A 13603-nucleotide genomic window follows, 5' to 3' on the forward strand; every position below is an offset into this window, starting at 1 on the left:
AGTCCTTTCCTCTGTCTCCCCCATTCACCTGCTTTTCCCATCCACAGATCCTCCCCAGAGCTGCACTCTGCCTCTGCTGCTGTTGGAGCAGCATCATGCTCCCTAAACTAGTGCCGTTTCTTCAGAATGCATGGTTGTGATGTTTTGGGGATCACCCAAACCAGTAAGGGGTTCTGTCACTGCCTGCCCTGTCATCTTGGGTGCCTGCATGCTATGCTGCTGTGACTTAGAGCCCTGACACCACTAGCCAGACCATGAGTCTAAAGGTCTCCCCTTTGCTTCCACCAGCCTGGTTCCTCTTTGCAGGGTGATCCCAACAGCCTTTCTGGTCCCAAGTCTCGACAAAGCCGTCTACCCCAAGTTAACTACCAGACACTCTGACTTTTTCCCTCTGGTTCATCACCGCTGAAGGCATGAAACCAGCCCCCCAGTGATAAGTTCCCTTTGGCCCACACAGTCTGCACACCAGAGGCCTGCTTGGGGTAAAAACAAACAAAAGCTTTATTTAAGAGTAATATCTCAGATTCAAAGCTGAAGTCAGAAAGAAAAGCAAACACATACAAGTTACACAGAAAATAAACGTAAATACACGACTTCAGGCTTTATGCCTCTACATTAGACAAATCCCCTTTTCCAATTGCCTCTGAAGAGTTTCCTGGCATGCCATTAGTCTTAGAGGGAATTTCATTGACCGCTTCCTGCGCCTCAGTTTCTGGATAAAAACTTCAGTTAAAAGTTTAGGGCTTCCACCCCCTTCCCCACCCTCCATGCCTTTTTTCCCCTCCTCTCCTGGCATGGTGACTCATGGTTATTTAGAGTGGGGAAATTCTAGCCAGGATGTCTGTGTTTTCCTATTAATGCTAATGGCCCACCATTTGTCTGCTCCTGGATTGTACAATGTTAGGTGCTTGGAGCTAGTCTTGTCTGGATGGGGAGGCAGCCCATCCCTGCCTGCCTGCGAACCCCCTGTTGTGGGGTGGAGCTGAATGTTGCAGCACAGATTATGATCACCATTTCATAGCTACACAAATACAAAAATTCATAACCACAGTCCATATAGCTCATAGTGACCAAGTTCTGAATGTTACAAGCTTTGGTAAAAGACCTTACTTGACATATTTGTATACACAATAACACTGTGTGATTCAATTGCTTTCTCTTTCGGGTTCTGCCCTCCACTCCCACTCCCACCCCATGTTCTCCCCTGAGGGTGTCGAGACCCTGACTGTCACAATGATGTATTTTTGTGGTGCCTCTTAGCCAAGGCAGTTCCAGAAAATACGGGATCACAATGCAAAAATGGTCAAGGAAGCTGAGATGCGGCGGTAAAAGGGCTGGGATTGATGGAAGGTATGGGGATTATAATTTGTTTATATAGAACCATTGGTGTGTCTGGTGCTTTATAGGTGAAAACAAAAAGAGGAAATCTCTGTCTTAAGGGGCTTATGTCTTATGAGATAGAACAGCAGGACAGCTGACAGTGACAAGGAAGGTTTGGGGAGCAAAAGGGTTGGGGCCACGGAGAACACTCCTTGGAGGATACAGACTCCCACAGGCAGCAACCAGTGCTTGCTTTTCTGGTGCTTATTTTTTAACATAATGAAATGTATAGCTATTTTTATTATAGAGGGGAGGCTACTGGCTGGGAAGGACAGCTTCATGGAGTGGGATTGGCTGGGGAGCAGTTGGCTTCTGGGCAGGAGTGTTGTCATCGCTGGTGAATCTGTAGTTGGTTTGCATGGCTGTCACGGCTTGTGGTGGATGGGAAATATAACCCATCTGAAAGCCTAGATGTGTAACTGACTCATCAGTTCACTTCAGTTTTATGTGAATTAAAGCAGGAGTTTGAAAACTGATTATGGGGCAGAGAGGAAAGCAGGTCTTGCTGTATGCAGCTGTCAGATCGTTCTTCAAAGAAGCATTGATAAATGTCAGGAGCCAGTAACCCCCAGATCTCTGTTTTAAACATTGTTTTCTGCATCTGAGAGATTCTGCTGCAATAACCAGCTGTATTTGCAGCAAGGCTGACACTGCCCTGATCCTCATCAAATGAGAATAGAGGCCTTTTCACCTGTTGTTCTGTTCTTTTTTTTTGAAGAAACCTGATATTTGCTGAATGAGTCACTCAGATAAAACTGTCAAAAGCAAAGCTTTCCAAACCACAGTGTAACTGTATACACATTCCAAATAAATGAAGTTTCCACATTAAAGTGACACTGTATATATTTTTCATAGTACCCCTAATAATGGTACTTAGTTGCTCTATGAGGGTATTAAAACACACACAATGCAGAATTACACAAGAATGTCCGATTCTTTGAAAAACAAGAACACCCTCCGTAACCAAATATATTCAACAAACCAAGAAAGAGACACAGGGCTAGAAGTAGTTGAACAATGCAGACTGCAGCAATCTCAGGATTTGATGGACAATCAGAAGGTGTGAGATCCAAGCTGTAGTGGGCCAGCTCAGCCTCTTCCAGGGAGAAGTCCACAAGAGAAGAGAGAAAATTCCCTAAGGTTCCACTTGCAGAGTTTCCTGTCAGTTGTGCCTAATAGGGTGTGGGGGAGTCATCCCAACCTCATAGATCCTAGTGATTCATAGGAAAGAAACTCCCTTCCACCTCTGAATTCTTGTGTGGTTTTCTGTGACGTCACAGCACTGGTACTGGCTGGGTCTCCCTGCAGCTGCTGAGCAGCAGGCACAGGAAGGAGACAGAGAAAGTAAATACAATTTAATGCAGAAATCTGGGCAAGCTGCGGTGGATGGTGTCAAGGAGCATGTGGCGACTCCCCAGCTCCACTCCTGAAACTCCATGAAGTCACAATGAAGGGGCTTCTATAAGATGTTGGCGCAGTGCCAAGGCAGAAACACTGCCAGTAAAAGAACTACCCATGGAAATACCCCCAGGTGAGTACATGGAGGGTTGTTCCAGGCCCACGTTAACCAGGGATGAGTCAAGTTGTTTGACATTTCAAATCCACAAGAACTCTGTGAGTTTGCAAGTTTTGGTTCAAACGCAAATGTGATGAGGTTTGCTTTCAGCTAAGGAGAGGCTGGAAAAGGAATGGAGAATGGGAGAGAGGAAAAATATCCCTGGGGGGAAATGGAACAGACAATGGACAGAGTACCAAGAAAATACAGCACGAGAGTTTAAAAAAAAAAAAAAGAGAGAGAGAGAGGGGAGGGGAGAGTCTCTGATTTTTGAAAGATGTAAGTACAGTGCACTTGTAGCTTCCAAGGCATCCACTCAGGCCAGCCTAGCATTGATAGATTTTTCTCTCCTTAATATAGAGCATAAATGCTGTCATTTACAGAGAAATTCATTCCGCCCTCCCTTTTTGAATTGACTCTCCCTTGGGGGAGCAGGGGTGGGGAAAAAGGGAAGCTGTGGGTTTAAACTGTAGAAAAACCAAACATTCACACACACACAAAAGTGGCCCATTCTCAAACTCCATGAGAGGAGAGCCACCCATCTCTAATAGCAGCTAAAGCAAACTGCACCTGACCAAGAGTTAGGGTTGTTGCAGGGTTCTCCTCAGCCAGGATTACTGTGAAATATGGAATCAATACCAGAAGAGCAGCGGATACAAATGGAGACTCAACAGGTGACAATTAGTTCACTGCTTCTTCTTGGAGACAGGCCCAAACCACAAATTGGGATCTAGATTTTGACCTTCCCAAAGATCAGGATTATTCAGATCAAGGTTAGGGTTAAGATAGTTTGAGAGAGAGAGAGAGAGAGAGAGGAGCCAGATGTGAAATTCAGAGCCAGATTCAGGTTCAGATTATGAGATCCCCTGTCCACAAAATTTGGGAGAGGGGTAGGCTTTGGTACTAGAATTTTGGTTCAGATTCATTTAATCTTTTTGCTTCCTTTAACACTCTGCGACACTTCATATTTTTTAGTCTCTATTGATCTTTTTTCTTCCCCCCCATATTATAAGAGCTCACACAGGTTTGTCTTGTCTTGCAATTCAACATCTAGGTCGTGTAGCTGTTTCAGGAACCCTCGGTTTGGTGAAACAGCTCGGTGCTGGACGATACGTTGGACAGCATCAGTCAGTGAGAAGTGATGGTAGATCATAAGATAAGCCAGCACCAAGGTGGCGGATCTGCTTTTACCAAGGACACAGTGAACTAAGATCTTTCCTGAAAAAGAGAAACAAAGATGAATTGTGCTGCTCCAGTCTGCTCAGAAGTGTCACAATGGGTCTTGGGCTGCTCAGCATATTGATAATGGACTACCCTACCTTTAACCTCTTGGACACTGCTTTGAATACATCCTGGGTCAATGACCAGAAACCATTCTAATGTGATAGTTGTTCATCCTCCAGTATATGAAATAGGTCAGGGGTCTCAGGCAAGTTAATTCTGGACAGGTATCTCCTGCTCAAAATGCAGCACTATTATGTGGCATTGTTGGCAGTCTTGGCAGAGAAGCCAAGTACTCATTGGGTCACAGAAACTAGTCAATGCTCTCAAATCCAGAGGTGTTCACTCAATAAAGGCACTGAGGAATATTGGAGGGGTATTGTGGGAGAAGCTTGTAGGGCTGCTGCTGCTGCCTGTGCCATATGTTTCCTGTGGATAACTGGAGGTCAGTGCTCAACATATGGTGCCTCTCCTGGGTGTTAAAATAAGTATGGCACTCAAGATGCAACTGGGTCACACAGGTTCTTATACTGGCCTTACAGGGCCAGTACCTATTGTGTTTCACCATAGTTAGTGCAATCTCGCAGCATGCAAGAGGATGCCTACTAAATAGAGGGGGTCAGACTTCAGAGTCCACAAGATATTAGGTATCTCTGAGGTAGATTCCCTCCTGATTCACATAATCTTCTATGGAGCATGGCCCCTGAGGCAGAAAATCCTCTCGGGGGCAGGGGAGGCAGTACTGGCAGAAAGTAGCCCCAACCACCTTCCCTTAACTGGCCTAGAAGGAGCTATCATGGCTCCAAACTAAGCTTGTGGTGGTTGGGAAATTGGGTGTGTCTAGGGTTGCAGGGAGGTGTGTTTATTCAGCACGTCCCTACTGAAGCCTCTGTCAGAATCTACAACTGCCTTCCCTGGTGGATCCTTTCGAGGGAGGTCGTGGTGGGGGAGGAGGGGAAACACTGCCTGCCTTCTCCTTTGGGATGAATCTGCTCTGAAGTGCAGCTCCACTGTTGGCTCTTGGAGGTGCAGTGGATGCTAGCTGGAGTGAATCTAGCCCTCTAAGTAGTACAGTGATCCATTCCATAAGTGAACAGTAATTACTGGTGGTGCTGGCCTGTTTCCTGATGGATTTATAACAGAAGGAAACAGCATGACCCTGGACCTTGTCAATGGCTCATTGACACATCTCTCTGTGATAGCTGGTATCACAAAATCACCTTATTGCAACATCTGCCCTTGGCTGTTTTGTAGCCAGAGAAGGAATGGTTCATGTGCACTTGCATTCTGATGAATCAACGCAGAACACTGGTGCCATCATATCCCGGCTGTTATATATTAACCACTCTCTAAACTACAACATCATCCTCCATAGGCCTTTTTCCTTCTGTTCAAAAAAAGGGATTCTGGTCTAGTGATTAAAAGGGGGCCCATGTGGAGCCTGGATGCTTAGTTTTGTCACTGACTTGCTGTGTGACTTTGTGTGTGTTACTTAACCTCTTGGTGTCCCATTTTCCTCCCATTTCTAAAGGGAGACAGCCCATCAGGGCCCTGCTGGCCCAGATGAAAGGAGCTGCAGGGCTGTAGTAGGCCAGTTCGAGGCAGCGACCAGAGGGATGAGGAAAGGTGCACCTCTCTGGCCACAGGAAGTTGAGGGATAACCCAGAGTTTTTGGTTCTGGCTGCATTGTGCATAGCTGGGTTTCCAGGGGAGAGAGGACATGAGAACCTTAAGTGTGAGGTAAGGGTGAAGCTCAAGGGCCCAGTTAGGAAGAAGCCCAGGGAACAAGTAGCAACTAATTGGATTGAGCAATACGTGATGGCTCTTTAGTGGGTTCCTGGGCTGGAAACCCAGAGTAATGGGGGGCCTGGGTTCCCCTACTGGCTACAGGTAAAGTGATGTAAACCCCAAGAAAGGGATGGAGCTTATTTGGGAGCTTGAACAAAGGGCTGAATTTAAAGGGTCCAGAGCCAGGGCTGAAGACCCTACTGAGGGCAAAATAGACCATTTATTGGACTCTTTAATACCCTAGAAGGGGTTCATTCAGACTTTGTGACTTGGCCAGAAGGCCAAGCCATTCAAGACACAGCAAGGCTGGCCTGGGGCAGGGGGGGGACGGGGCAAGAAAAGGACTGTGATACCACACTCTGCCCCTTGGAGGTGCTCCAGAGGTGAGTGTGCTGTGGTAGTCTGCCTCCCAGCGGTGTTGGATAATGTTTGTATGGCACCTGATGATCCTGGGATAAAAGTACTACATAAGCACAGAGTATTCTCAAGAGAGGCACTTACCATTCAGAGCACTCAGTGCCTTATTAATGTACTCTGAGGCAGGGTAGAAATGCACACGCAGGTTAAAATCAGTTGAATCTTCTGCAGCTATTCCACAATAATGGATTTCCTGGCCATAGAAAGCTTGGTCTCCTTTACTTTCCCATGCGGAATGTGCAGCATTCAGTACATGGGTGATGCCAAGTTTCCTCAGTTCTTCCTTGTCATGTGCAATCAAGCTACGAAAAATTGGGTATTAAAGGTCACAAGAAAAGGTATTAAATGAAAGAGTCTGATGTGGTCAAGTCCCTGATGCCCCAATTGACTCTGAATATCACTGAGGAGTTCAGAGCCTGTTACACTTGGAGATCTGTTGTTTGCATGGCATAACACCAAGCATGAGACAGAAAGTTGTAACTTCTAGTCTGATGATCACATAGGAGCTGCACATAGAAAATATGCAATTGCATGTAAATATGGAAAGAGATTTCATCTCTATGAAAATAACCTCCTCTCTCTCTGTGTGAAAGTCCCTATGAGTTTTAATGAGAATTAAAAGCCCGATCCTGAGAGATGCAAAGCTGCCTCCAGTCCCACTGAAGTCGAGGGGTTTTGTTGGCCCTGAGCGCATGACAATGGGTTCAGCATCTCCCAAGATTGAAAGGACATAGTCAAGCTTTTCGTTTCGTCTGCAGCCATTCTGCCTCAGTCTGTAATAATTTCAGAATGCATTTTTGCAGGACTAGGAGTGTTAGCCCACAGAACCTGACTAAATTCCAATGGTTAATTACATTCTGCCTGCTTAAAATTCAGCAGCTAGATTCATTTGTGAAGGGCATTCTTTGTGTTTTGCCCTGAACTGTTGTGCAGCATTCCTTTGCACTGTTCAAAGGCTTTTACTTTCCACCCCAAAGGGCACTGCATTTAATTATGGGTGATGCATGTACATCAATGTAATAGTCAGTTTGTTGAGCACTTAGGATCCTCTGTGATGAACGGCAGCATACAGCAGACAGTCATTAGTATTTTGCTTTAAAGGAGAGAGGTTAGGGTTGTTTGCACAGTATGAGATAAGAAATTTGGTAGCTAGCTTTCAAGATGAAAAAAGACTTTATTAGCAAAATATAGTCTTAACTCTAGATTGTTCATTCATTTCTGCTTGCCGAGCAGCCTCCTGAAGTGATTATACAGGGCTAATTCTCAGGAAACAGGCCATCAAAACTAAATCTATGATAGCGCTACGGACTACTGTACCGTATGGCACAGTTCTGATGCTAATTAATCTCCACTGACACAGGCTTGCTCAGAAAGGGCCTGATCCAAAGCCTATTGAACTCAGTGGAAAGACTTCTATTGATTCCACCCCCTATTTCTTTCCCTTCCCCTCCAGTGTTGATGCTTGTGCAAATGGTCCCACAGATTTCAACAGAGGGGGAAAATCCTGTCTGCAGTTCTTGATAAATTCCAGTTAAATCCTGTAGTTTTTCTTTTTACTAATTTCAATTTTTAAATAATTCTGTGCTCTTCTTCAATATTCAAGATCTGCTGCCTTGTTTAGCTGCTCAGCCCTTTTGGCCATTGAATCTTTGCAGAACATACACAGACACTGTTCTCAACTGTGAATGGAAACCAGGGATTTTTAAAAAATGCTTTTGAAAGAATACAGATTTCCCCTGAGATTATTAAACCCTTCAACAAAATAAATGCATTTTAAAATAAAAATGCAATGAAGATAGCCATCAATTGTGGCATGTTGCCAGCATGACAAGGCCTCCGTTACACCATTGCAGGGTCACTAACCTCAAATCCAACAGGTTTGGAAAGCAGATTAGAACTCATGATTTGCACTTGCAGAATTTGAAATGTAAAGTATTGTTTCAATTTTTAAAACATATGTTCTTGTTTCCCCACCACATGCTTGCTCATTATTTTATGCTCTGTTTGTTTATTGCTAAGACTTCCAGTTTTCAAAATATAATCACAGGGAAATGTGGCTAAAGAATCAGTAGTAGCTCCTTCCTTCTCTTATGGTAATTATGATTATTATCTCCAAATATTTAAGCCTGTTGATGGTGCAGGGGGACCTGTTCGATATAAAAACAGGGTTCTAGACTTGCACAGTTGGCAAAATTAATGTTTCTTTATGCATCAGAAAGAATCAAATACAGGGTGAAATCCTAGCCACCCTGCACAAAATTCATGTCAAAGGGCTTTGTGCAGGTGACCTCTGTAGGGCTGGAATGATATCCTTGTCTCCCAGTTGTTCAGTCCCTAATGACACTTCTCTATTACGATTCCAGATCAGGAAGCCCTCCAAGCATGGAATGTTTATCAACTCCAGTGGGAGTTCTGCATGCAAAGGGCTTTCTGGTTAGGGCCTAATTTATCCACCTTTGAAACTTAAATGCCTTGATCTAGCAAATATTAAGCATGGGAGTAGGCCCACTGGGACTAAGCATGAAGTTAAGCACATACTTAAATACTTAATAAGCAGTAAACACGTATGTTTCCTTTTCTGGATTTCTGCGGCCAACAGTGCAGATTGTACAGTTACTTTAAAGCCATCATGAAAAGAAGTCAGTGTGTGTATTTAAATAAGATAAGAAATTTTACAATTCGGGAAGAGTTGAGAAGCAGCACAGAAAGTGTTAGGAAGGTTAGAGTCTTCTGGGAGAGCTGTAGGACAGAGTTAAATTGGGCTTATAAGAAAAATTTCATCTCTCTTAAGGCCTTGACTCAGCAAAGCACTTAAGCACATGTATAACTTTAAGCACATTCTTACATCTTACTGACTTCAATTGTATTTAAGAGCATACCTAAAGTTAAGCATGTGCTTAAGTGCTTTGCTGAGTCAAGGTCTAAGAATGGGATAGCTACCACAGCTCCAAAATAGAGCAAAAATATTCCAAAAATAACTTTGTATTAAGGGTGCTTGGAGGTCCAGATGGCCTAATGATTGGTGTGTCCAACTTCCAACCCTTTGTTTCCTTGGTCAAGATGCCTCAGTCTTTCAGACAGTGGGCGGTAGGTGTCCCAGACCCTCCCACTTAATCAGGTACCAGCCGAGGGCCCTGTGTGAGTTGACTCCTGAACAGGGGGCATTCCAAGGAGGGAGTCTAAATCCACTCCCCTGGCCTACTTTAGGGTTGCCAGGTGTCCGGTTTTTGGACCCTGGTGGCTCCAGTCAGCACTGCCGACCAGGCCATTAAAAGTCTGGTCGACGGTGCTGAGAGTCTAAGGTGGGTTAGTCACTACCTGTCCTGCCACTGCGCTGTGCCCCGGAAGCAGCCAGCAGGCCCAGTTCCTAGGCGGGGGGGCCCATGGGGCTCTGCACGCTGCCCCCACCCCGAGCACCAGCTCTGCACTCCCATTGGCCAGGAACTGCGGCCAATGGGAGCTGGGGGGCGCGATGCCTGTGGGTGAGAGCAGCACGCGGAGCCTCCTTGGAACCCCCGCCTAGGAGCTGGACCTGCTGCTGGGACACAGTGCGGAGCCAGGACAGGCAGGTAGCCTGCCTTAGCCCTGCTGCACTGCTGACCAGGAGCCGCCTGAGGTAAGCCCACGCCCTAACCCTGAGCCCCCCCAAACCCAGAGCCCCGTCCTGCATCCCAAACCCCTCATCCCTGGCCCCACCCCAGAGCCTGCACCCCCAGCCAGAACCCTCACCCCCCTGCACCCCAACCTCCTGCCCCAACCCTGAGCCCCCCCCCAACCCGGAGCCCCCTCCTACACCCCAAACCCCTCATCCCCAGCTCAGAGCCTGCACCCCAACTCCCTGCCTCAACCCACAGCCCCGTCCTGTACTCCAAATCCCTCGGCCCTACCCCCCAGTTTGTAACCACCTCCTGCACCCCAAATCCCTCATCCCTGGCCCCATCCCAGAGCCCGCACCCCCAGCTGAGAGCCCATATCTCCTCCCACATTCCGTATCCCTCGGCTTCAGCCTGGAGCCCCGTCCTGGACCCCAAGCCCCTCATCCCCAGAGCCCATGCCCCCAGCCAGAGCCCCCTCCCGCACCCTGAGCCCCTCATTTCTGGCCCCACCCTGGAGCCTGTATTCCCAGTTAGAGCCCTCACCCCCTCCTGCACCTCAACTCCTTGCCCAAGCCCAGTGAAAGTGAGTGAGGGTGGGGAACAGCAACTGAGCCACTGAGGGAGGGGGAATGTAGTGTGCGGGGCCTCAGGGAAGGGGCGGGGCCTCAGGGAAGGGACATGGCTAGGGTGTTCGGTTTTGTGCAATTAGAAAGTTGGCAATCCTAGGCTACTTCCTACCAGTGTCTCTTTAGTTTGGGGCATGGCTCATATAGTTCAATTTGTTGGGATGGCTTGCCTCCCTAGGCACCCTCTCGTGGATCTTGGGCCGCATCCTGATGCGGTCCCAGGCTCCTTCAGGTGGGGCAGCCGTAAGTTTGGTAAAGCCAAACCCCACAATGTCTCTGGGGTGCAGTCACCCAGTTACTGGAGGCTCCTAGCTCTTCTCTGCAATCTCCCTTGGCTGAGAGACAGAACATGCTCCATAGTGGCTGACTTGGCCTGCAGGCTAGTGATCATTCCTTTCAGGTGGGGCTGTAGCTAGCTCCTGCTTCTTCACCAGTCAGCCCTGAATTGAGCCAGGCTCTCTCCTTTTCTACCCCCTCCGGGCCTGGCATTGGCTGCAGGTATAACAGAGTAGGCTTAGCTGGGCCCAAAGGCCATCCTTAATCCCTGCCATGCTGGCAGGCAGTTTCTCTGCTTCATCACAGACTTATTAACCAAAAGTAATGGCTCCAGTTTAATTTAAAAATGGTTATATTAGTGAGCAAAAAACTCCAGCTGAAGATCAGTTTGCTCTAAAAACAAATTTTAAAATGTGACGTTTTTTCGATGTGAAAATATCCATTTCATGGAAATCTCGTGAAAAACCAAACATGACTCATGAAATGAGAAATATTCTATACCAAATTTAGAGAGCTCTGTGCCTCAGTTATGTGCACAACTTGAGAATGTACTGTTTGGCGCATTTGTAAAATCCATTAATAAAAGAATTGTAATAATTAAATGTAAAATAATAGAGAAACATAATGGTCACGGGAATTCTTTCCTAACTGTATTCCTTGGTATGGTAAGTACTTTCTTTAGTGTGTAATGCACACTCCAGTTCTAATCTAAAAGTCAATTTTAAGACTCTTAGTTGTTTAACAGATATCACCAAGTAAAATAGTGGGACAGTTTATATGGATAATCATAAAGAATGGCTCAGTTTCAAACAACACTTACATATCACCTATATACAGGTTAGGCCACACTTCATCCACATGATTTAATTCCATCCTGCAGCTGTCCAAAACACGCTCCAGCTCTTTGACAGAAGGAGTGGCGGATGGGAAACGCTGATGGTTCGGAAGGTTCTGACCATCTTCAGACATTGACCCTTAAGCTAAATCAAAACATAACTAATCTGAGACCCGGTCAGGTACGGTTGCTGAGCAATTGATAGTGGAGCTCCTGCTGAACTATGTTTTCTTTGCTGACACTTGACGTTTCCAAGCAGCTGGATCTCTTTAAATATGGCATGCCTTATTCCAGCCCCTCTGATTCATTTGGCACCATGTCATGGCTGAAATGGAAACTTTAACTGACAGCACAAAATTATGCAATAAACAAGGGTTAATCACAATATCGCACTGCATGCCCGAATTAAACGATGTCACTGCAGCTCAGAGGAGCAGCCTGAGCTCTCTGCAAAAGAACTGTCATTCTACTCCAGCACTGTACTAGTATTAGTGGTAGTCAACTAAAAACAGGGAGACCGTTCGTTTTAGAGAAAGGTCCAAAATAAACAAACTTCAATAAGCTTCCACTGCAGATTTACATGACTCTATCTAGGCTAAATACAATTAAGAAGGACTAGTCCCCACTATGCTTACAAGTTTCTATATCACTAACAACAAAATAATAAAAAGAAAAGGAGTACTCCTTTTCTTTTTGCGAATACAGACTAACACGGCTGTTACTCTGAAACAAAATAATAATTAATTATTACAATGAGCTTTGCTGAAACTGAAGTAACCAAAACCAGGAATGAGACCCACCCCATCTCATTACCCAAATGGAAACCCAGGAAACTCAGAGGAACTTCCAGCCCATTACCTGTGTTTCTGACTCCCTGTCTCTCATGGCTGGTAAAGTTTAACAAAGCACAGCTTGCTCCCATCATGATAACTGAGATCAGCCATGCCTCCTTCCAGGAACTTCCAAAGTCCCCAAAGACCATGGGTCTCTAGCCAGTCCTGAACTTAACCATTGTATACAATGGGAAAAATGTTTTGGCCAGCACAAGGAAAGCAGCCTGCATCTCACCAGCTCTTGTCTAATGCAGGAGCCAACCTAACCTCCTTCATTGTGGGATCCTATATAGCCAGGGTCCCCGTCAACAGGGCAACCATACGGGGACTGTTTATTAGAGTTTTTTGTGGGGTTATGAGAATTTCCCTGTATATACTCTTTATATAGGATCTGACTGTTCCCTCTAGCATAGCCCTACCTGTGGGAGGGGTTGAGCTGATAAATGTATGCTTTGGATTCTTCTCTCCAAGCACACCCTGGGGCAGTAAGAAGTGGGTACTTAAATAAAAGAAAGGAAATAAGGAAAGAAAGAACAGATTGGGGCAGGGCTGGGCGGAGAACATGAGTGGGTTTGTATGACAGGATTGCTTTTGATGGTGGCAGCAGCACTCAGCAGTCCTGGAGGTCCCTTATGGTTTAGGTCTTAAAGCTCATGCTTCAGGGTATCACCTGGTCACCTGCGGGAGTCAGGAAGGGATTTTCCATACATTCCTGATTCCCCATGTTGGATTTTTGTTTTTTGATCTTTTTCCTCTGAAGCTGCAGAGATGGCCATGGCTGGAGATGGGACACTGGACAGGGAGGGTCAGAGCTCGGAGATGGCACCAAGCATTATTTCTCTTGGGTGCTTAACTGGCTATTTCTTGCTCATATGCTCAGGGTCTAACTGATCATCATATGTGGGGTTGGGAAGGAATTTCCCCCCGGCTCAGATTGGTCCCTCCTATTCTTTGTCTGTGCATATAATAGTTTAATCTCCAGTGGGCTGTAACACTTTGATATCATTTTGGTTATTGGATTTAGTGTGCGGGTAGCCTGTGATATACATGAGCTCAGGTTGGATGATCTGGTGGGC

At 46.0% G+C, this 13603-nt stretch overlaps 1 protein-coding gene across 1 annotated transcript; it reads right to left on the reverse strand.

The window, feature by feature from the left end:
* Nucleotides 1-3941: 3941 nt before the first annotated feature.
* Nucleotides 3942-11828, reverse strand: LOC140915184 (dual specificity protein phosphatase 26-like). The gene is made up of 3 exons (XM_073354761.1): nucleotides 11680-11828; nucleotides 6446-6663; nucleotides 3942-4153 (listed from the first exon to the last, which is right to left on the reverse strand). Exons 1-3 carry the CDS (start codon nucleotides 11826-11828, stop codon nucleotides 3942-3944), a joined length of 579 nt encoding a protein of 192 aa, XP_073210862.1.
* Between the last annotated feature and the right edge of the window lie 1775 nt (nucleotides 11829-13603).

Source organism: Lepidochelys kempii, chromosome 7 (assembly GCF_965140265.1).
Source record: "Lepidochelys kempii isolate rLepKem1 chromosome 7, rLepKem1.hap2, whole genome shotgun sequence".
Taxonomy (NCBI): Eukaryota; Metazoa; Chordata; order Testudines; family Cheloniidae; genus Lepidochelys; species Lepidochelys kempii.